General features: G+C 44.4%; 3 protein-coding genes across 7 annotated transcripts in view; 2 read left to right on the top strand and 1 right to left on the bottom strand.

The window, feature by feature from the left end:
- The window catches only part of decr1 (2,4-dienoyl CoA reductase 1, mitochondrial), a 317,727-nt gene that overhangs the window by 262,940 nt on the left and 32,734 nt on the right, over positions 1-22,053 (bottom strand). The window lies entirely within an intron of this gene.
- On the top strand, positions 139-18,603 carry pnp4b (purine nucleoside phosphorylase 4b). Of its 2 annotated transcripts, XM_071902161.2 has the most exons (8): positions 139-148; positions 2,741-2,822; positions 4,976-5,148; positions 12,137-12,240; positions 12,515-12,690; positions 13,805-13,995; positions 16,538-16,617; positions 18,460-18,603. In XM_071902161.2, the coding sequence occupies exons 2-8, from the start codon at positions 2,800-2,802 to the stop codon at positions 18,601-18,603; spliced, it is 891 nt and encodes a 296-aa protein (XP_071758262.1). In that variant the 5' UTR covers positions 139-148; positions 2,741-2,799. The 2 variants fall into 2 exon arrangements, with proteins under 2 accessions (XP_071758262.1, XP_071758261.1); XM_071902160.2 differs by lacking the exon at positions 139-148 and having other exon boundaries at positions 2,800-2,822.
- calb1 (calbindin 1) overlaps positions 21,903-22,053 on the top strand; it is a 16,057-nt gene continuing 15,906 nt past the window's right edge. The window contains exon 1 of the mRNA XM_071902159.1: positions 21,903-21,981. Coding sequence (XP_071758260.1) covers positions 21,903-21,981 — 79 coding nt within the window. The remainder of the gene's footprint in view (positions 21,982-22,053) is intronic.

Below are 22,053 nucleotides of genomic sequence, written 5' to 3'. Positions count from 1 at the left end.
ACAATTTGTAGTGCATTATGGGTATCTTATAGTGGACTATTTAGTGAATCAAATTAACCGTTGAGAATTCGGACACTAGTAGAAAATGGCAGATACACTATATAGTGCACTATTTCTGTAATAGGGAACAGTTTCGAACAGAGCAATGGTGTTTAAAGACTTACAGTCGGTCTGTAGCTGGAGAAGTCAGTTTGTTTATTTGTAGCAACAAAAGGTCAACAGCCTCAACTGAAGACAAGAGAAACCTGGAATTCATCCAAACCACAAACAGGGAATCTACCAGCTGAACCTACCAACACTTTACAGCAGTGCAGTAAAGTGTGATCAGTGCAGTAAAGTGTGCGTTGCGTTGCGTTCAAAGGCTGCATCCAAGCTAAAACATGTCCGAGGTTCAATCCTCGATGGCTGACACCTGCTTTCTCCCTCACTGAAATAAAGAGAAATTAAGTTGATATTGTTTTTTTTCTGATGTTTCCATTCACAGCGTCACGCGCCTGAGGAGCAGAACGTCAGGTTGAAAAATAAGAAAAAATCTAGGCAATATTAAAATATAAAAAATATATACAACACAAATAAAATAAAGATATGTGCAATGGATGTTAAGTACAGTTACATTAGACATCTACAGTCCAGCTACACAATCCAAGGTTCAACATCACTTTAACCTGCTGGTCCAGACCAGAACAACTTCTCATCTGATCCTCTATCGATTCTCTGCTGTGGTCAATCAGTAACTCTGACTGTAATAATGAATAACACACACAAAGTCATGGAAAGGTCTGTGTATTGTTTAAATACTGTATGTGTTCTACTGACTCAGCAGGTTTCTGCTCCTGGTGTCGACACCTTCTGTATCAGTGACAATCTGCCTCCTTAGGCTCTGACACATTTTATTGATACACTCTATTGTTAGATTGCCACATTTATTTATTATTAGGTTCCTACATATTTAGGCTGTAACCCAAACCTTAATATCAGTCTTCCTGCAGCTAGAACTAATGACACAGAGGTAAAGACGAAGTAAAGACAAGATGAAGACGAGGTGAAGACGAGGTAAAGACGAGGTAAAGACGAGGTGAAGACGAGGTGAAGACGAGCTGAAGACGAGGTAAAGACGAGGTGAAGACGAGGTGAAGACGAGGTAAAGACGAGGTAAAGACGAGGTGAAGACGAGGTAAAGACGAGGTGAAGACGAGCTGAAGACGAGATGAAGACGAGGTTGAAGACGAGGTGAAGACGAGATGAAGACGAGGTAAAGACGAGGTGAAGACGAGGTAAAGACGAGGTGAAGACGAGGTGAAGACGAGCTGAAGACGAGGTAAAGACGAGGTGAAGACGAGGTAAAGACGAGGTGAAGACGAGGTGAAGACGAGGTAAAGACGAGGTGAAGACGAGGTGAAGACGAGGTAAAGACGAGGTGAAGACGAGGTGAAGATGAGCTGAAGATGAGGTAAAGATGAGGTACACGCCCCACACACTGTTGTACACAGTTGACTTTCCCTGTCTTGAATGTCTCTCTTGGTGTTTCTCAGGCGGTTCGCGAACTCTCAGTTTCTTTGACACTGTCCAAGTCGGGACAGTCTGGCGCTGCGAGCTGCATGACCCTTTTTAGGACTCTCAGTGTTCAATGTTCAACCATCAATTTGTCACTTTCTACTAACGTTCCGCTCTTAAAACAACCTGAATAATCCACTACCTTGGTCCAGAAGTTCTTCAGAACTACTGACTGATCTCAACTCACTGATGTCCAGCAACAGCTGATTCAAACCGTTTCAATCAGGATTTAGATCTTGTTATTCTACTGAAAACGGAAAATGATCTCCTACTAGCTATCGATCCTGATTCAACCGCAGTAATATTACTACTCTTAAATCGTCCTGGTGCTACATCGGCATCAGAAGATCAGGTCTCTCGTGGTTTAGGTCCTGTCTGTTACAGAACACTCTGTCTGTAGATGGGTCCTGGACGAGTTAGACAGGAATCTGTTTGAGAAAACTAAATTTCGATTTTTTTGTACCTAAATGTGGCGTGAAGCCCTTTGAGACTGTAACTGTAAGTAAGGTCTGTACTAATAAAGTTGACTTGATTTATTGGACCAGAAAGAGAAGAAAGCCTCATGCTAACTTATTTAACAACAAACTAAGAGCATAAAGAAATGTTTTTTCAAGAGATATTAAACATCATTCCTTCAACAGGTTCAACCAATGATCTTACACAGGATTATTATAGACTGAATGACTTACAGTGTATTAAGAAGCTGTGAGGACCAGTATGTGCAGATCTGTGGGATCACAGTGATCGTTTCTTACTTCTGGTATACTTTCTATCATACATGCTTTTCCATTCATTTATTTTCTTAGTCTCAGTGTTCTAGTTCTCTGCAGACTCTCTTCATGCTGTCATTCAGTTCTGTTTTTGTTTTTTGTTTTCATTTCATTGTTTCTACTTCACACATTCTAGTGTTGTCGTATTTGTCTTTACTGTATTCAGAAGTTACTGCTGCAACATTAGGATGTAATGTTACACACTCGCTGCTTCAGTCCAACACAAACAGCACTTTACTCTTCACACACACACACACACTGCTGCACAAACAGCAGAGGTCAAAGGTCACATATGTCTATGACCCAGACTGTATTTACCAGCTGTATTTATCAGCCAATGAAAAGTCTCTCTCTGTCTCTCTCTCTCTCTCTCTCCGTCTCTCTGTCTCTCTCTCTCTCTCTCTCTCTCTCTCTCTGTCTCGACAGTCTTCGTCTCGTTGCTCCTCTCCTCCTCCTCTCCCTCCTCTGCTGGACGATGCACACCAAAGGAAACTCCTGGTAAAACCTTTTTCTTCTTTAACTTTACTTCTCATCTGTGTTCGATCATCTATCTGATCCAGAGAGAATCGGCTTCAGTTCCTCGAACATTCCAGTCAGTCAACAGCGGGAGGTGAAAGGTCGAAGGTCACAGCACCTGACAGTAGATTTTAGGTTCCTGTGACTCCAGAATGATCGGAGTGAGGGAAAGAAGCAAGCTAAGGAACAGGTTCAGACTGTAGAGCAGCAGCTTATTTTCAGGTTGCTGACTATTTCTGAAGTATCATGCTGGGTTTGGACTGGAAGCTGGTTCTAAGTAGAACCAAAACCAGGAAAATCATTCTGCTGCTGCAGTGTGTTCAGTTGGAGCTGCTGTGTGTCGGTCAGCTGTGTTCATGACGCTATAGATTCAGTTTACTGAAGTCATTCTGAGGAAAACTGCTCATCTACAAAGCGATCAATAATACACAATCAGGTCAGCTGTTAGCTTGATGTAGATTAAAATGTTAGCTTTATATATTATTACACATTTGGTAGAGTGATGGACTGCTGGTCTGCCAATCCAGCTGAGGTTTAATTAGGAAGTCAGACAATAATCCATAGGTCAATACAGACCTCCAATATATAAATATAGACTCAAATTTACAAATATAGGCCCAGAGTATCGAAATGTATGTAAAATCTAAAAAGTAGAAATAGTTTCTGATCCAGGATCCAGACTTAACCACAGACTGTGATAAAGTTTGTTAACATTCACAACTCTTTCTGTAAATATGTATATTTCAGTCAAGTAAAGAGGAGAGAGGGGCATCAGTCACTTTTTGAGCATCTGTCTAATCATAATCCTTTTCATATTTTAATATTCTTCTCATCCCATTCCCTGCTGTCCAGCTGACTGTGTGGAGGATCAGCGCTCACATGTTTTGTTAATGTGTCATTTCACCCTGTTTTCTCTGTAAAAGTCTGTTTTCTGAACTTTGTCTAAAGGTTGTTTTTACTGTTTTACTGTTTTACTGTCGACCCTCCCCACTTTCCTATCCTAGTCAGATCCAGCTGGCTGCTGTATCTAATCTGCTTTATAGTTCCTGTGAACGGACCGTTAAAGCTAATGATCAGACGGATTATCACAGTTTGGTCCTCAGTTCACTGCAGCGTCAGCAGGAGGGTTCGTCTTGCTCAAGGACACTTCAGCAGAAACATGGAGGCAGATGGGGATTGAACCTGGTCAGGTCACTCTGCCGCCTCATAGAGTCGAGACGTTCGGTTCTGGAAGTTTCTCCAGCCACTGGACTCTGGGAGTTTAACTTTAGCAGTAGACTCCAAATTACACAACAAAGAACCACAGGAGTCTGAGATCAGAGAACGAGACTCATGTTGCTGTGAAGATCCTCAGTTATAAAGGTTTCAACCTCGTTAGTGAGAAATTCTGTCACTTCCGTGTTTCAAACGGCACCAAACACTACAATACCCATGATCCTTAGAGGCTGTAACTATGGTAATAGCACAACAAACTCGCAACACTGATTTGGTAGGTGTGTCAAGCACATAGACACAGAATTATAGAACATATTCATGTCTTTTGCAGAATGTAAACAAACCTTCAATATAGCATCATGTTGCTATAGACACGACCAGCGGTGGATCGACCTGATGAGTCGATCCACCGCTGGTCGATGAACGACTGACGATGGAAAGCGTAGAATGAACTGCAGTTTCCTGTCTCCAGGTCCAAAACACTGGACCATGTTCTACTTGTCTTAACGAAGAAGAAAGAAAGAAGAAGAAAAAATTAATGTGTTTTTTCTTCCAGAACCTGGAAATAGTCACGCCCATGTCTTCACGCCTCAACTCTATTGGCCCACTGATTATTGTTACTATTGTTGTGTCACCAGAAGGTCACAGGTTCAATCTCACCAACAGCCAGTGTATCCATCTCTGCCAAAGAGTCCTTGAGCAAGGCACTAAACCTTTAGAAGGAATGGAACCCCGGACCCTGAATACAGGCTGTGTGTGGAACCCCGGACCCTGAATACAGGCTGTGTGTGGAACCCCGGACCCTGAATACAGGCTGTGTGGAACCCCGGACCCTGAATACAGGCTGTGTGTGGAACCCGGACCCTGAATACAGGCTGTGTGTGGAACCCCGGACCCTGAATGCCTGTGTGTCTCTGCAGCTGCTGCTCGTTTGAAGACTATAAGCTGACGACCGAGTGGCTGCTGAACCAGACGAGCCACCGGCCAAACATCGCTGTGATCTGCGGCTCGGGACTCGGCCTGCTAGCGGACGGAGCCACCGACAAGCAGACCTTCCGCTACCAGGACATCCCCAACTTTCCCGTCAGCACCGGTGAGTTCATGTGTTCTGAGGTCAAATCATGTGGCTGTATTCACTGTAGCCCCGCCCCCTAGGCCCCCGGGGGCGGGGCTACAGTGAATACAGCCACATGATTTGACCTCAGAACACCATCAGCTTCACAGCGGCTTTAACCTGTTAAGCCCACAGCCCTAGCCTAGGAAAAAACTAAAATAACATACCCAAAATGAATCAGGAATAGCTCCTCAACCATAAGGCCTATATGCATATTCCTGGTCTCTTTTGATAGGCAAGAAGCTAAGGAATATGAATCCATTGTAAGTAAACCTATATCTATTACCATTCCAGAGTAAATGTAGATGCAATAAAGGAAAAAATAAGATTTTCATCCTCGCTAGGGCTGCACGATATATCATTTCAGCATCGTCATCGCGATGTGCGCATGCGCAATAGTCACATCGCAGGACGTGCGATGTCAAGTAAGGCAAATTAACTCAAACACGTCATGCAACAACTTTTTTGCTGCTTGATACAAAAGGAAAACTCACACGGTTCTCATTTTCCATGACTAATTTAAGTTATAATTAGTTAAAGTTAGTTATAATTTAAGTTTAACATAATTTACTCCGATTTAAGGGTTTGTTATAAGAGTAGCGTATGTTACCTTTCCAGCTTTCGCGGCTCCGAACCGTAGTTGGGAAGCCTATTGTTAGCCTATTTTAGCTTAGCCTGGCTCGTAGCTGGTAACAAGCTTTTTACTAAGAGTCCGGACCGACTCTGCAGTGGAGAACTGGCACTTTATTTCTGTACAGAGCGAACATAATGCACGGCCTCTCGGTGACGCTCTAAGCTCTTTTCCCGCTAACTATGGTAACTTTACTCACTTAGCATCCTGCAACTCACTCTGGCTGCGGCTAAAAACATACTCACTTCCTGCTACGTCACCCGCAGGTTACCCACAAGGCCACCTTCGCAAAGGGGCAAGGCTTGATAGAGCTATTCAAGTCATTTGGTGAAAATTCCTGGATTTTTTCATATCGCAATATATATCGCAGAAAAAAAAAATATTGCAATGTCAGTTTTTTCCAATATCGTGCAGCCCTAATCCTCGCCTAGTATATAATCTAAATTTCAAAGGCAATATCACCATTATAACCAAAATCCCATGGATAATGATGCAATTGAATGTCTTCTCCTACTCTTGGACTACAACTGTAACTGTAAATTTGATGAAAATACACTAAAATACAACATTTATGATACAATTTATAAAGATATACTCAGGCGGTCTCCATGTTTTGGCCATGTTTACTGTTTACATGTTGACTGTTTACTGGGAGTTTTACTTCAAAACACTATTTATTTCAATATAGCCATGTTACAAATAACATAAATCTCCCAAAAACATTGAAATAGTAATAAAAACAATGAATATTGATCAATATTCATATATGACTGAAGAGCTCCATTCTATACAGGCAGATTAATGGAGATCGCTGGGGTCCTTCCTCACACGTGACCTATTTTTGTTTTCATCTCAGTCAGAGGAACAGAATGGTATACAGCTCATTGGTGTCAGTACTTCGATACGGCCACCAGATGGCAACGAAGCCTGAGCTCCCTCCATAGAGCTCCAGTCTGTCTGGTGAAAAGCCTCCGTTGATCGCAGAGACACAGAAACTGTTTCAAAGTTACGGTAGAAACGTGAGGAACTAAAATCTGCCGTTTTTGGCGAAAATAACATAAGCTTTGGTGAAATATTTTGGCAAGAACATAGATTTTTGTCAGTGTGAGTGTAAAGTGAAGTTTGACTGCTACATTTCCCCGGAAATGGCAGACATTGTATCGTTCCATTTGTGGTGCGTTCAGGGTCATTGGAAAGCTCGGAATTTCTAGTTTCCAGCAATACCAAGCATGTTATTGTAGACTGACGAGAAAATTATCCCGGATCTTTTGATCACAACTTGCTCTTATATTTACGAAGTTTATATTTGTACGACTTTATTGTTAAAATACTTAGTAATAAGACATAGTTTGGACAACATACAATTGGTTTACGGATTCTGAAAGCTGAAGACCCCATGTTTTCAAAACAGTATAACATTCATATCTTCTATTAATAGACCATCTTCCATCACGATTTTTCGTAACTAGGGGGGTGGGGTGGACCCGGTAGCGGGTCCGTCGGGCTTAGCGCTCCGCCGCAGAGCTATTTTTAGCACACCAGCTATGACCTCAAAAATGTGCGTGAGCTGGAAGTCAGAGAGAATCACCCGCTCAATACAGGGAATCAATGAGAAACCTAGCCCTAACCCTGTTATGGAATGTGTAACAGTGACACGAGGTATATGGACCGACCACATATGGCCGGTGTTAGCTTTATAAAATACCAGAAACCCAAGATGGACAAGTGCGCACGGTGGATACGAGCCTGCGGCGTCCACACGAGGATTTCAATGCCAAGACGATAAATAAAAGCATGTTTATCTTCACTAAACATTTTGTAGGAGGCAATGGTCCTACCAGTGATCATCCTGAACCCATCCTGTGCTGCTGTCAGGCAGGAGTGAGAGAGTGAAGCCCCTTTCACACTGGACAAAAAACCCACTAACACCCACTAACATCTGGCTTTTGTCTTCAGTGTGAAAGGGTACAATCGGCATTCATTCCCGGGTCAAATGACTCTGCAGTAGTCACGGGTATTTATCGGCTCCAGCTCCGATCGGCAGTGATGGAAACACGACACCCAGGCGGACACACAAATTTTCGCCCCTTTTCCGGCGCGACGCTATGACGCGCGTTGAAGTTCCAGACGTTGGCGTGTAAATAGCCAGGCAGGAACATTATTTATTGTTATTTATTTTATTTTTTTATATGGCTGTCGGAACTGATGTCCGGTAACTTACCAACTACACCACTCGGCTGCTCCAGACATCAGACCATGTGCGTCCATGAAGAAAACATGAGTAGCTTCTTCTTCGGGGATTAAGCCCTCACTACCATCGTAATGTCACTGCTGCATAATTCCAACCAGGGAAGTGTTGTTAGAGTAAATATGTCCGACAGCCAGCTTCCTCCGTTGCACCCGGTCCGATGACGTCATTCTGCATAATAATTAGCCATGTGCTTCTGTTTGTTTGAGAAACGAGGGGAGAAAATTTGGAATAATGGGCCGTCGGAACAATGGCATGGCACCGCTCAGTCGGCGTTGAGTTTGAAAGAGAGACTGAAGTAAAAGATATAAAAAAGTAACCACCGTAACATCGTCACTGGCCTCCATGCTGCTTTCTACTGTTTGCTAACCCTGTTTTCCGGCACGTTTGTGACGTCGAACGTGACACAAAAAAACAGAAAGGCAAACTCGTCTACTGGCAATGTGAAAGGAGTCAATCGCCTATTTTTAGCGGGTTTACCCGCGTTTAAAAAACGCGCATATACGCGCTAATTTTGGTGTAAAAGGGGTATGAGTTGCTATGGTTACAGGGATGCTGTCTCTCTTTCGCTCTGAAACTTCGGACAGTTCACAGAGATCAGGAGCGGACAGAGAGAGAGAGAGAGAGATTTGGTCACTCGCGCTACAATAAAAATCCTGGAGGAAGATGAACTTGTTGGAGCTTTCTCAGCTCTCAGGAATAGGAAGGTGAAGTTATTCCAGACAGGACGATGGATTAGTAAAATGGTCTTTGAACATATTTTCTATCAGAAATAAAGTTTATTATTATTATTACTAAATTAAACAGCTCTTGCTCCCCCTGTCTCTCTCTCTCCTTTCTGCTCTCCAGGCCTGCATGGTCCGTGGATTTTTTGGTCTTTGTATTTTCTTTTCAGAAACAGAAATTTTTAAATTTTTAAAACGAATGGTGATTTGATTTTCATTTGAAAATCCAAAAATTAAAAAACGTAAATACAAGGCATTTTTCGTTGTCCTGGTCAGAAACGGCAGATACAACATTAATAAAGGACTTAATTTTCATTTGTTCCTTTGTGAAAATAGTTAAAGCAACAAGCCCCACGAGGCCGTGGTTTACAGTGATTTTAGAACAGCTAAGGGGCCTCGCGGGGCTTATTGCTTTTATAAAACGGTTACTACATATACCTGGCAAGGTTTCAGAAAATAAACACACAGCAACAAAAAATGCAATAATTTATTGAAAACAAATAATCATTCTTCCGCCAAGCAATGTAGTTCTTCAGCGACATTTAGCAGAATGGTTGCCAAGCAACACACAGACGCAGACACAGACAATTTGTTTGGCGCAGTAATACTGATGTGATGCGGTCACAGGTGTGTGTTTATAGAGTATTTTAAAACGGCTTCGAACACAGCTCAGCCAATCATAATCAAGGACCGGAACTATCCGTTTTATAAAAGAAAATAAAAACTGCACCATGCCTGGAAAGCGGAGAGAGAGAGAGACAGCTCACTTTATTTCTGATCTAATCTAATCTGACATCCTGTCTAGAACAACTCCTACCTTCGTATTCCTGGATGCTGAGAAAGCTCCAACAAGTTCATCTTACTCCTTATTTTTTCTACATCAGGATTTTTATTCTCCCCGCAAGTAAAAAGTTTACATAATATCACCAGATCGTACTGTGGAGATAAGAATGTGGTCCACGGCACCGTAACCATCGTTTTAGTTGCAATATACTTTGCACTTCAACCTCACCAGTAAATTTTGCCCCGGGAGCCTCATCTGGTGCTAAAATGACTGGGTTGGAGTTGGCATTAATTTGGGAGTTGGTGAGTAATTCATGTCAACATTGGCACGAAGCCCGAGGCACAAGGCGCTTGTCTGACTTGCGGTTAAGAAGCACAAATATGACGTGGACCGTGACGCGCCCGCGGCGGAGCGCTATTCCAGCATGGCGTCGAGTTCAAAGTCATAAATTACATAAAATAATTATTTTGAACGTTTCATCTATTCAGCTGTTAGAAGTTACAAGGACCGACTGTTTTAAAATATATGAATCTGGATCCGCTGTATAACATTCAGTAAGGATTGTCTGCAGTACTAACGCAGTACTAGTGCAGTATAAATACATGAAGGAGGACTGTTACCATGGTTACCACTGTATACAGTACTAATGCAGTATAAATACATGGAGGGCTGTTACCATGGTTACCATTGTACACTTTTCGGTCAGGTAGACTTGTCCATTTAGCTGATCTGAATCAGAAACAGTAAATGTGAGTGTTGGTGATGCTGACTCATCCAGCAGGACGAACTAACGAAAGCACAACTTGATTTTTCCAAACAGTTCCTCAGTGCAGCAGCAGAGTGAAAGTGTGCCATCTCCTCATCAGTGTGTGTTAGAACTGTGCAGGTTCTATAGAGAACATCTGCTCAGACTGAATGGTTCTGTATTTACAGCTCAGCAGGTTGTTCTCCAGCTCAGTTATTTGTGGATCATAGTTGGGGTTCTGTGTGTAAATGTTGAAGAACAGGAACAAATGAATTAGCTGGTGTGAAAATGAAGCAGGAAGAATAAATAGAGTCCATGAATAAAATATTCTGACGTGGATAAAAATAGGCTGAATATGATGAAGACGTCTTACTGGACACGCTGAAATATTCATCTGCCTGAGGGGAACGGAGCTCCCATCCAACTACCTGCTGATGGCCGTGTGTGTGTGTGAGTGTGGTGTGTGTGTGTGTGTGTGTGTGTGTGTGTGCGTGCGTGTGTGTGTGTGTGTGTGTGCGTGTGTGTGTGTGTGTGTGTGTGTGGACAGGCTGACATGCAGCTTTACACAGCAGTGAAACAACAGACTGTTTGTTAGTGAATGAAGGTTAACAGCTGACCAGTTTCCCCTCACAGCAGATTTCTGTCACTTCTTCTTCTTCAGCTTAGAAGAAGAAGAGTCAAACTGCTCAGTTTTATAATTAAATTAATTACAGACATTATTAATGACACCATGGCACTGAGGTAAACAACAAGGACCACATTTTTAATTAAAGTCATTATCAACACAACCAGTGTCTCTGCCTCTGGGTTCTTAAATACTTTAAGAAATATTCTATATAATAATAATAACAATAATACAATAATAATTCATATAATAACAATAACAACAACAATATTAATAATAATAAATAATACATTTTATTTATATAGCACTTTTCTAAGCAACATTACAAAGTGCTTTCCAAAACAAATAAGATAAATAAATACAATAAAAGAGTAGATAAAAAGGAAACCAGACATGATAATAAAGATAAAAAACAGAATTGTAATCCGGGATAAAACAGAACGTTATAAAACACTTTCTTGTACAAGTGTGTTTTGAGGAGTGATTTAAAAGATGAAACTGACCTGAGTTCCCGCAGAGCGACCCGAAGCCTCGAGCTCCGACAGTAAAGACTCGTTCCCTCCGGCTAGCTGCCGAGTCTTTGGAACAACCGGCAGGGCTCCGGCTCATAAAGGGTTAAAAGGTCTGATGTGTGCTGGACCTCGCTGTACTCCAACTTTCTGGGGAAGTTTCAGCAAAGAGTGTTGAGGAGGGAAAATGAATCTATAACACTGCAAAGAAGCTGCTGCAGGCGCCGCGCTCGCATCTGGACACGAAAACACCCGTCGCCACACCCTGGGAATGTGCTGAGTTCATATTCTGCAGTGGACAAGTGATTTGACAAGTAATTTGAGATCAATCAGTGATCTCTGAATGGAATCCAAACCTTATTTAAGGATATTAAATGCTTGTCTGACTGTGGGAGCACTCGAATATACAATAGTGTCATCTGCATAAAGGTTTACATTTAGTGATATTCAACCCTTTATTGATCTCGATGAAGAGTACAGGACCCAAGATTGAACCTTGTGGTACTCCCGTATTACTTAATAAAGTTTAGTCGAGTTTAGATTGAATTCCTGAGGTCAAAATACATTTAGTCTTATTCTGCGGGTAATTCACTTCCTGTGTATTAAACACATGATGTCACTTCCCGGGCGGAAGGAAAGCCCGGCGCCCGGCCGTCGATACGAACGGAGACTAACCCTCTGTAACCCCGCTGTGTCCCAGTCGCAGGACACGAAGGATGTCTGGTGTTCGGGACGATCGAGGGAAAGTCCTGTGTCTTCATGCAGGGTCACTTCCACCTGTATGAAGGATACTCTCTGTGTCAGGTAAGACCGGCAGGAGGAACGTACCTGGGGCTTCGGTAAACCTCCAAACTCTATTCTCTGTTCTTCCACCCTGACGACGGCCATGTGGTCAGTAAAGATAGTGTCTGTCTGCCTGCCTGTCTGTCTGCCCCCCTGTCTGTCTGTCTGCCTGCCTGCCCCCCTGCCTGTCTGTCTGTCTGTCTGTCTGTCTGCCCTGCCTGCCTGCCTGCCTGCCTGTCTGTCTGCCCCCCTGCCTGCCTGTCTGTCTGCCCCCTGCCTGTCTGTCTGTCTCCAGGTGACGTTCCCGGTGCGGATCTTCAAGCTGATGGGAGTGGAGACTCTCTTGGTGACGAACGCCTCCGGAGGAATCTGTCCCGACTTCAAGGTCGGTGACATCATGATCATCAAAGACCACATCAACCTGCCGGGCTTCGCAGGACAACACCCACTGTGTGGACCCAACGACGAGCGGTAGAGAGACACTGACACACACTGGGGAGGGGGAGAGAGAGAGAGAGAGAGAGAGAGAGAGAGAGAAAGAGAGTCCATTACAGCATAAGAAAGCATCTATCCAAATTAAACTCCTCTATAAAGATTTAGCTTAAGGTTTTCCAAAACACTGTTGAACCAGTTCTCTGATATGGAAGCGGTGTTTGGGTTCATTAATAACAGAAATACTGGGACTCAAACCCAAGTCCAGAACTGTAAAAACATCCGGTCCAGAGGAACAGTCCTGTAGAAACATCCGGTCCAGAGGAACAGTCCTGTAAAAACATCCGGTCCAGAGGAACAGTCCTGTAGAAACATCCGGTCCAGAGGAACAGTCCTGTAAAAACATCTGGTCCAGAGGAACAGTCCTGTAGAAACATCCGGTCCAGAGGAACAGTTTCCCCCTGAATTCAAATCACAGAGTTTTGGGGTTTTGTGTTAACGTCAGGAACAAAACAGATAAAGAAGAAAAACCTTCAGACTGCAGCTGCTTTAAAAAGCTGAGTGATGAAGTTATTAAATAACTTCTGCCTGTCTGTCTGTCTCCCTCCCTCCCTCCCTCCTTGTCTCCCTCTCTCCCCACCTGTCTCCCTCTCTCCCCACCTGTCTCCCTCCCTCCCTCCCTCCCCACCTGTCTCCCTCCCTCCCTCCCTGTCTCCCTCTCTCCCTCCCTCCCTCCCTCCCCACCTGTCTCCCTCCCTCCCTCCCTGTCTCCCTCTCTCCCTGTCTCCCTCTCTCCCCACCTGTCTCCCTCTCTCCCCACCTGTCTCCCTCTCTCCCCACCTGTCTCCCTCCCTCCCTCCCTCCCCACCTGTCTCCCTCCCTCCCTCCCTGTCTCCCTCTCTCCCTGTCTCCCTCTCTCCCCACCTGTCTCCCTCTCTCCCCACCTGTCTCCCTCTCTCCCCACCTGTCTCCCTCCCTCCCTCCCTCCCCACCTGTCTCCCTCCCTCCCTCCCTGTCTCCCTCTCTCCCTGTCTCCCTCTCTCCCCACCTGTCTCCCTCTCTCCCCACCTGTCTCCCTCTCTCCCCACCTGTCTCCCTCCCTCCCTCCCTCTCTCCCCACCTGTCTCCCTCTCTCCCACCTGTCTGTCTGTAGGTTTGGTATCCGGTTCCCCTGCATGTCTGATGCGTACTGTAAGGATCTGCGTCGCCTGGCGCTGGACATCAGCTCTGAGCTCGGCTGCACCGACTTCGTGAGAGAAGGAGTTTACTGCATGGTGAGCGGCCCGAACTTCGAGACCATCGCCGAGGCCCGCATGCTCATGATCCTGGGCAGCGACTCCGTGGGTGAGTGGGTGACGGTTCGATTCCCCGGAGCAAGGCACTGACACTGACAGGGTGACGGTTCAATTCCCCGGAGCAAGGCACTGACACTGACAGGGTTGGGGGTTCACATCCCCGGAGCAAGGCACTGACACTGACAGGGTTGGGGGTTCACATCCCCGGAGCAAGGCACTGACACTGACAGGGTTGGGGGTTCAAATCCCAGTGCTGCAGGGAGTGACGCAGGGAGTTGAACCTTCACCCTTCGCCCTGTTAGTGCCTTGCTCCAGGGAATTGAACTTAATCAAAACAGGTGTGAGTTTTTTCCTTCTCCTCTCGAGGGATTTTAGAGGGATGGAGACACAACATTAAAAAAATAACAATAATTACTTTAATCACACACACACACACACACACACACACCATCCACTCTCCTCTGTGTCCGTTCGGTCTGATAATTGGTCTGCCGGGGGAAAATGTCCCGCTGGTCTGGTAAATAAATGATGGCGCTAGCTTCGCTAACGGAGGAAGCTAATTAGCCTCGTTAGTGGGTCAGCAGGGAGGGCAGTGATTGGCTCACACTGTGACACTAATTAGAGCGCCGATCTGTCCCAGGATCAGATCCAAACACCATCTGTGACAGCAGAGCCGGGATTTATTATTGTGTGGCGAGGCGATTCCTTGATGAACTGTTGTCGTAGCGATGTAGCGATGTAGCAGCGCAGCAGGGAACTCTGGGATTTGTAGTTTTGATGAGCTGTGTGTCCTGAAGTCTGTGGATTCACTGGACAAACAGGTTTAGAGCCAGTGGAAGCTCTACATCTACAGCAGGGTTTCTCCGTTGGGTTTCGGTCCAGTCAAACACCACACCAGCTGATTCACTAACTGAAGGTTTGTGCCAGTGGAACCAGCTGCTGGAGGAGAACCTGCAGCCTGTCGGGTCATGAGAACTGCTGAGAACCGCTGAGAACCGCTGAGAACCGCTGAGAACCGCTGAGAACCACTCATCTAGAAGGTTTCTGAAAGTCTTGAACCACAGGAAAACCACCAATGAAACCAGAAGTCAATCAGTGAACTACTTGAAAGAACTGGGAAAGAAACCCTCGACATTTAGAGAGAGAAACCGTCTGTCAGAGCGGTCGGCCATCCTGACGACTCTGAGATCAACTGAGGTGCGTTTGGTTCGTTTTAACGTCTGTTCAGCAGCCTGAGGTGCGTTTGGTTCGTTTTAATGTCTGTTCAGCAGCCTGCAGATCTCAGCAGGAACAGTATGTTCTTATGAAATATGTCCACTTATTAAATATTAACAACCAATAAACAACAGTGAGAATGGAACCATGGGATGGTTAATGATGTAGCATAGCATGAACACACACACAGACACACACACACGCACACACACACACACACACACACACACACACACATTGGGTGTTTTACACTAATTGCTCTTCTCTCCTGGTGTCGATACTAGAACCTTCTGGAAACATCTGAGCAGACTCTGTCCTGCAGATCAATATCTTCTCATATTGATACATAATTACCATTACAAGCAGAGATTAACTTTTCTCATGTGGATTCCTTGTCTTGATCTATAAACTGTTCAACAGCCAGTCTTTTTAATATTACATCATGCTGTGATTATAATAATTATCACATTGTGATTCCTTATGAGCAGAACTTCAAGTCTCACTGAAGTTTAAAGGAAATCATTTCATAGAAATTACCTGCAGGTTTTTTTTATTTTTTTGTTCCAATTTACTCTCACAGCAATGTCTCCTCCTCTCCTCTACTCTCCTCTTCTCCTCCTCTCCTCTCCTCCTCTCTCCTCCTCTCCTCTCCTCCTCTACTATCCTCCTCTCCTCTCTCCTCCTCCTCTCTTCCCCTCCTCTCCTCTCTCCTCTCCTCCTCTCTCCTCCTCCTCTCCTCTCCTCTCTCCTCTCCTCTCCTCTCCTCTCCTCTCCTCTCCTCTCCTCTCCTCCTCCTCCTCCTCCTCCTCTCCTCTCCTCCTCTCCTCTCTCCTCCTCCTCTCCTCTCTCCTCTCCTCTCTCCTCTCCTCCTCCCCTCCTCTCCTCCTCTCCTCTCTCCTCTCCCTCCTCTCCTCCCCTCCTCTCCTCCTCCTCCCCTCCTCTCTCCTCTCCTCTCCTCCTCCCCTCCTCTCCTCTCTCCTCCTCCTCTCCTCTCCTCTCCTCCTCCTCTCCTCCTCCTCCTCCTCCTCCTCCTCTCCTCTCTCCTCTCCTCTCCTCCTCCTCCTCCTCTCCTCCTCTCCTCTCTCCTCTCCTCCTCTCTCCCCTCCTCTCCTCCTCCTCTCCTCTCTCCTCTCCTCTCCTCTCTCCTCTCCCTCCTCTCCTCCCCTCCTCTCCTCCTCCTCCTCCTCCTCCACTCCTCTCCTCCTCCCCTCCTCTCTCCTCTCCTCTCCTCTCCCCTCCTCCTCCTCTCCTCTCTCCTCCTCCTCCTCCTCCTCCTCCTCCTCCTCTCCTCCTCTCCTCCTCTCTCCTCTCCTCTCCCCTCCTCCTCCTCTCCTCTCTCCTCCTCCTCCTCCTCCTCCTCCTCTCCTCCTCTCCAGGTATGAGTACAGTTCCTGAAGTGACAGTAGCAAAGCATTGTGGTCTCAGAGTCTTCGGTCTTTCTCTCATCACCAACAAGGTTTGTTATTAAGCAACATTTTAATTGAACCTTCATTCACTCTGTGCAGTCAGAGAGTCTGTGGTGTTCCTCAGGAGTTCCTCAGGGGTTCCTCAAGGGTTCCTCAGGGGTTCCTCAGGGGTTCCTCAAGGGTTCCTCAGGGGTTCGTTTTCGGCCCGACGCTTTTCAAGATTTACATAAATCATGTTGCTTATGCTGCCGGCGACTCTCATATCCATCTGTATGCTGACGACACAGTTCTGTACACATCCGGCCCTCTCTGCTTCAACAGCATCCAATCTGCCTTCTTCAACCTTCACCTTCTTCCAAACACCAAAAAAACAAAATGCATGGTCTTTAACCAGAACCTACCACAAGAGACCAGGAGACAGATCCACTGCTGTCAGCTCATTTATAAATCCATTGGTAAAAATCCCCCCATCCCTCTGTTCATTACTCAACATCTCCACAAGTAACCACAATCTACGCTGCAGAAAACTCATCACTGTCACACCCAAAGTCTGTCTCTCCCTCCAGTCTGCTGCCTCTAGTGGCTGAACTGATGCAGCAGTCTCTGAAACAGTCTCTGAAACAGTCTCTGAAACAGCCTCTGAAACAGTCTCTAAAACAGCCTCTGAAACAGCCTCTGAAACAGTCTCTGAAACAGCCTCTGAAACAGTCTCTGAAACAGTCTCTGAAACAGCCTCTAAAACAGTCTCTAAAACAGCCTCTGAAACAGCCTCTGAAACAGTCTCTGAAACAGTCTCTAAAACAGTCTCTAAAACAGTCTCTGAAACAGTCTCTGAAACAGTCTCTAAAACAGTCTCTAAAACAGTCTCTGAAACAGTCTCTGAAACAGCCTCTAAAACAGTCTCTAAAACAGTCTCTAAAACAGCCTCTGAAACAGCCTCTAAAACAGTCTCTAAAACAGCCTCTGAAACAGCCTCTGAAACAGTCTCTGAAACAGTCTCTAAAACAGTCTCTAAAACAGCCTCTGAAACAGCCTCTGAAACAGTCTCTGAAACAGTCTCTAAAACAGTCTCTAAAACAGCCTCTGAAACAGTCTCTGAAACAGTCTCTGAAACAGCCTCTGAAACAGTCTCTGAAACAGTCTCTAAAACAGTCTCTGAAACAGTCTCTGAAACAGTCTCTAAAACAGTCTCTAAAACAGCCTCTGAAACAGTCTCTGAAACAGCCTCTGAAACAGCCTCTGAAACAGTCTCTGAAACAGTCTCTAAAACAGTCTCTGAAACAGTCTCTAAAACAGTCTCTAAAACAGTCTCTGAAACAGTCTCTAAAACAGTCTCTGAAACAGTCTCTGAAACAGTCTCTGAAACAGTCTCTGAAACAGTCTCTGAAACTCCAAACCCTCGTTCCTCTGCTGTAATCTCATTAGAAAATAGTTTCTAATTTCTGCTCCTGCTTTTGAATTTTCTTCTCCTGGCCCTGCTACTGTACTTAGATTTCTGTTGTTGTATATATTGTGTATATACAGTATAGTAATTCTTTAAACTGACACATGTTGTTTGTTTATTGTGGTTATGTTTTAATTATTTGTACAGACTTGCATTCTGTTTTTGAGAGTTTTATGGTTCATACAAGACTGGCTGAAGTGTTGATTCTGATAAAATGTTGAAAACATTTTTGACAGTGGCATTTCTCTCGGCAAACATAATTACCTCAGCTTTTAGAATCAGCAGAGTTCACTAGCTAACTGGCTAATATGCTAACCTGTGCATCCGTCCGTGAGAGGGGGCGGAGCCTACACAGAGCCGGCCCCTGATGGTTGTAGTTTTCAAAACCATCGCACTAGTCTTGGTGATGCAGGTTTGGCGTAGTAACTCGTCATGGTGTCCTGCGCAGGTTTCTCTGGACTACAGCCGGGAGGAGAAGGTGAACCATGAGGAGGTTCTGGAGATCAGTAAGATGCGGGCGGAGATGCTGCAGAAGATCTTCACCACGCTCATCTCTCGCTGCCAGCAGCAGGACCAGATCAACACCAACTGACGATGGAGAACATCACAGTAGAGTCACATGCTGATGCAGTCACATATTTTCATTTTCTGGTGTTACATGTGTAGAATAAGTCCCAACCTCTTCACCCTGTCATGTCTCTGATCTTCAACAGCCAAATAAAGGTTTTCCCACATTTATCTGAACTCTCTTTTTGATTTGGGACTAGATCGGCGGCAGAATCTCAAACAGACACATGGAGTTTTGATCCATTCTCTGGTTTTCCAAATCTGTTTATTTCTCTTCCTTTTTACTTTCACTTATTTCTTTGAACATTAACTAATAGAAAATAACAAAATAAAGATAAAGAACAAAAACATAAACAATTGGAATAACAAGTGGGTGCATACATTATTCACATCTAGTCAGTGTCAGTTCATTATCTCTATGCAAAGTCTCAACTCAGCTCAGTTTTCCAAATTCCCAACAGTCTTCTCCTGCTGAAGCCTCGGAGAAAAACTCTAATTCTCCATTGCAAATATTTTCTGTTGCATCAACCGTCTTCATGTCGGCACCGCTGGGTTCACACTCTTTCTTACTTGCCACCAACATTATAGTACATAGAACTTTGTCTTGTAAAGTTGTATGTCCTACATATAATACTTCACATTTATGAGGAACATGTTCTCCATCATTTATGGATCTGTGACCAAAGTGGAGAAGTGGGAGGACCGAGCTCCTGGATGTGAAGCCTCCAGCTGGTCTCTCTCTAAAGAAGCTGATTCTCTCCAGGAAACACAGCAGTTGTTGATTCAGTTTCTTCCATCCTTCCTATAAGGAGCTGAAACACCTCCTGTCTCCCACTTCTCCTTCATGTGTATTGTGTTTTCCCCCTTTTGATTTTTGAGGCCATTACACATGTAGAAGTGATCCTGTAACAAGTCAGACTGCAAACATTCAAAATACTCATTTCTATGTAGTTTAGATGATCAATCCTAAGAGACTGGGGGGGGTCAGAGGTGACGAAGGCTTGGAGCCAGCTTCCTGCTTGTGTGTTTGTAGGTGTGATCAGCAGCAGATGGAGCGCTGTGTCGCTAAACAACAACAACAACAACAACAACAACAACGTGTTGTAACCTGACTGCTGGAAAACAAGAGCAGCTCAAATACACTGCAGTACTGTAGTATTTATATACACATACTGTAGTACCAGCATGTACTTATACTGCAATACCCACATATACATACTGTAGTACCAGCATGTACTTATACTACCCACATATACATACTGTAGTACCAGCATGTACTTATATTGCAATACCCACATATACATACTGTAGTACCAGCATGTACTTATACTACCCACATATACATACTGTAGTACCAGCATGTACTTATACTGTCGTACCCACATATACATACTGTAGTACCAGCATGTACTTATACTACCCACATATACATACTGTAGTACCAGCATGTACTTATACTGTCGTACCCACATATACATACTGTAGTACCAGCATGTACTTATACTACCCACATATACATACTGTAGTACCAGCATGTACTTATACTGTAGTACCCACATATACATACTGTAGTACCAGCATGTACTTATACTGCAATACCCACATATACATACTGTAGTACCAGCATGTACTTATACTACCCACATATACATACTGTAGTACCAGCATGTACTTATACTGTAGTACCCACATATACATACTGTAGTACCAGCATGTACTTATACTACCCAGTACCCACTAGAGGTGTACAGAGACGTCATTATCTGTATCTGTTCAACCAACAAAATTATCTGTCTCTGTATCTGTCTATGTATCTTTTGTTCCTTCAAAGCATCAAATTGATTTAATATTGGCATATAAGTAATTATGAAATATATTTCCACATCCTCATACTGTACTTTTCATCCCTCTCTTTTTTATTTTTATTTATTTTTTTCCCCTAGGCCTACTGTAGCCGCTGTGCGTCTTTCAGCACCAGTGACAGAGCAGAGAGAGAGAGAGAGAGAGATAGAGAGAGAGAGAGAGAGAGAGAGAGAAATAGATAGAGAGAGACAGAGAGAGAGAGAGAGAGAGAGAAATAGATAGAGAGAGAGAGATATATATATATAGAGAGAGAGAAATAGATAGAGACAGGGAGAGAGAGAGAGAGAGAGAGAAATAGATAGAGAGAGACAGAGAGAGAGAGAAATAGATAGAGAGAGAGACAGAGAGAGAGACAGAGAGAGAGAAATAGATAGAGAGAGAGAGATAGAGAGAGAGAGAGAGAGAAAGAGAAATAGATAGAGAGAGACAGAGAGAGAGAGAGAGAGAGAGAGAAATAGATAGAGAGAGAGAGATAGAGAGAGAGACAGAGAGCAGAGAGAGAGAGAGCAGCGTGTGTGTGACACTGAGCTTCAGGAGAAAGCGAGGAGCATAACATTGTGCTTTTTTCCACGCATGAAAAAAACAACATCCGACCCCGACCCGACCTGAATTATTTATTTAAAAAAAAAAATCTTTCCTCTCCATTAAAATGATTAAAAACTATCAGACATGTTGATTCTCTCAGACTGAGACAGAAACTCTCTGACACTCCGCAGTTTGTTTCACAGATTTTAAAAAGACAAAGTTGAGCCTCCAACCTCAAACCCGGACACAGGCAGGTATGTAAAGTATGTACAGTATGTACAGTATGTACAGTATACAGTATACAGTATACAGTATACAGTATGTACAGTATGTACAGTATACAGTATACAGTATACAGTATGTACAGTATGTACAGTATACAGTATACAGTATGTATAGTATGTATAGTATTAGTATGTCGATACTGTGCTAAAGTGTGAGGCGTGTGTAAAAAAACATCCTTCAAGCGAAGATGCTTTCAAAAATAATGAAATTTTCTAATAGAAAAAATACTATAACGAGAAGATGCAGAAGACAAATAAACATCTAAGACAAAATGTAGGCTACTATATAAAAATCTAGGATGCCTAAGACCTCTGAACAGTATTTAAAGATAAAACCAAGCGGGCAGGTAGACAGACAGATAGGCAGGATAGACAGGTTGTGTCACCGGTTGTGCGCGTCCCCGTGCTGCGCCGCGCTCCCGGCAGCAGGCGGTGTGATGACCCGCATGGTGCCCGGACCTTTTATTCCCCCGCCGGCGGAGCAGCGGGTCAGATCAGACCAGACATCCAGACCCTCCAGAACCTCCAGAACCTCCAGAACATCCAGAACATCCAGAACATCCAGACCCTCCAGAACCTCCAGAACCTCCAGAACCTCCAGAACATCCAGAACATCCAGAACATCAGACCCTCCAGAACCTCCTCAGGCAGCATGGCCAGCTCCTTCCTGCAGGGAGTGGAGATCTCCGCCACGCAGTTCCTCCACATCTTCCAGCACTACGACAAGGACGGTAAACATCTAAATACTGGGACCGAGACTCAGACTGGGACCGGGACTCAGACTGGGACCGGGACTCTGACTG

The sequence above is a fragment of the Centroberyx gerrardi genome, chromosome 12, assembly GCF_048128805.1.
Source record: "Centroberyx gerrardi isolate f3 chromosome 12, fCenGer3.hap1.cur.20231027, whole genome shotgun sequence".
In the NCBI taxonomy this organism is placed as follows: Eukaryota; Metazoa; Chordata; class Actinopteri; order Beryciformes; family Berycidae; genus Centroberyx; species Centroberyx gerrardi.
The sequence above is the reverse complement of the archived record's forward strand: the minus strand, read 5'-3'. Positions and strand labels throughout refer to the sequence as shown.

What these genes read in the sequence shown, in the direction of transcription:
- pnp4b (XM_071902161.2), top strand. Translation starts at nt 2,800, where the DNA reads ATGCACACCAAAGGAAACTCCTG. An exon ending in CAACTTTCCCGTCAGCACCG is followed by an intron (nt 5,149 to 12,136) that starts GTGAGTTCATGT and finishes GCTGTGTCCCAG; the next exon opens with TCGCAGGACACGAAGGATGT. An exon ending in TTTCTCTCATCACCAACAAG is followed by an intron (nt 16,618 to 18,459) that starts GTTTGTTATTAA and finishes TGTCCTGCGCAG; the next exon opens with GTTTCTCTGGACTACAGCCG.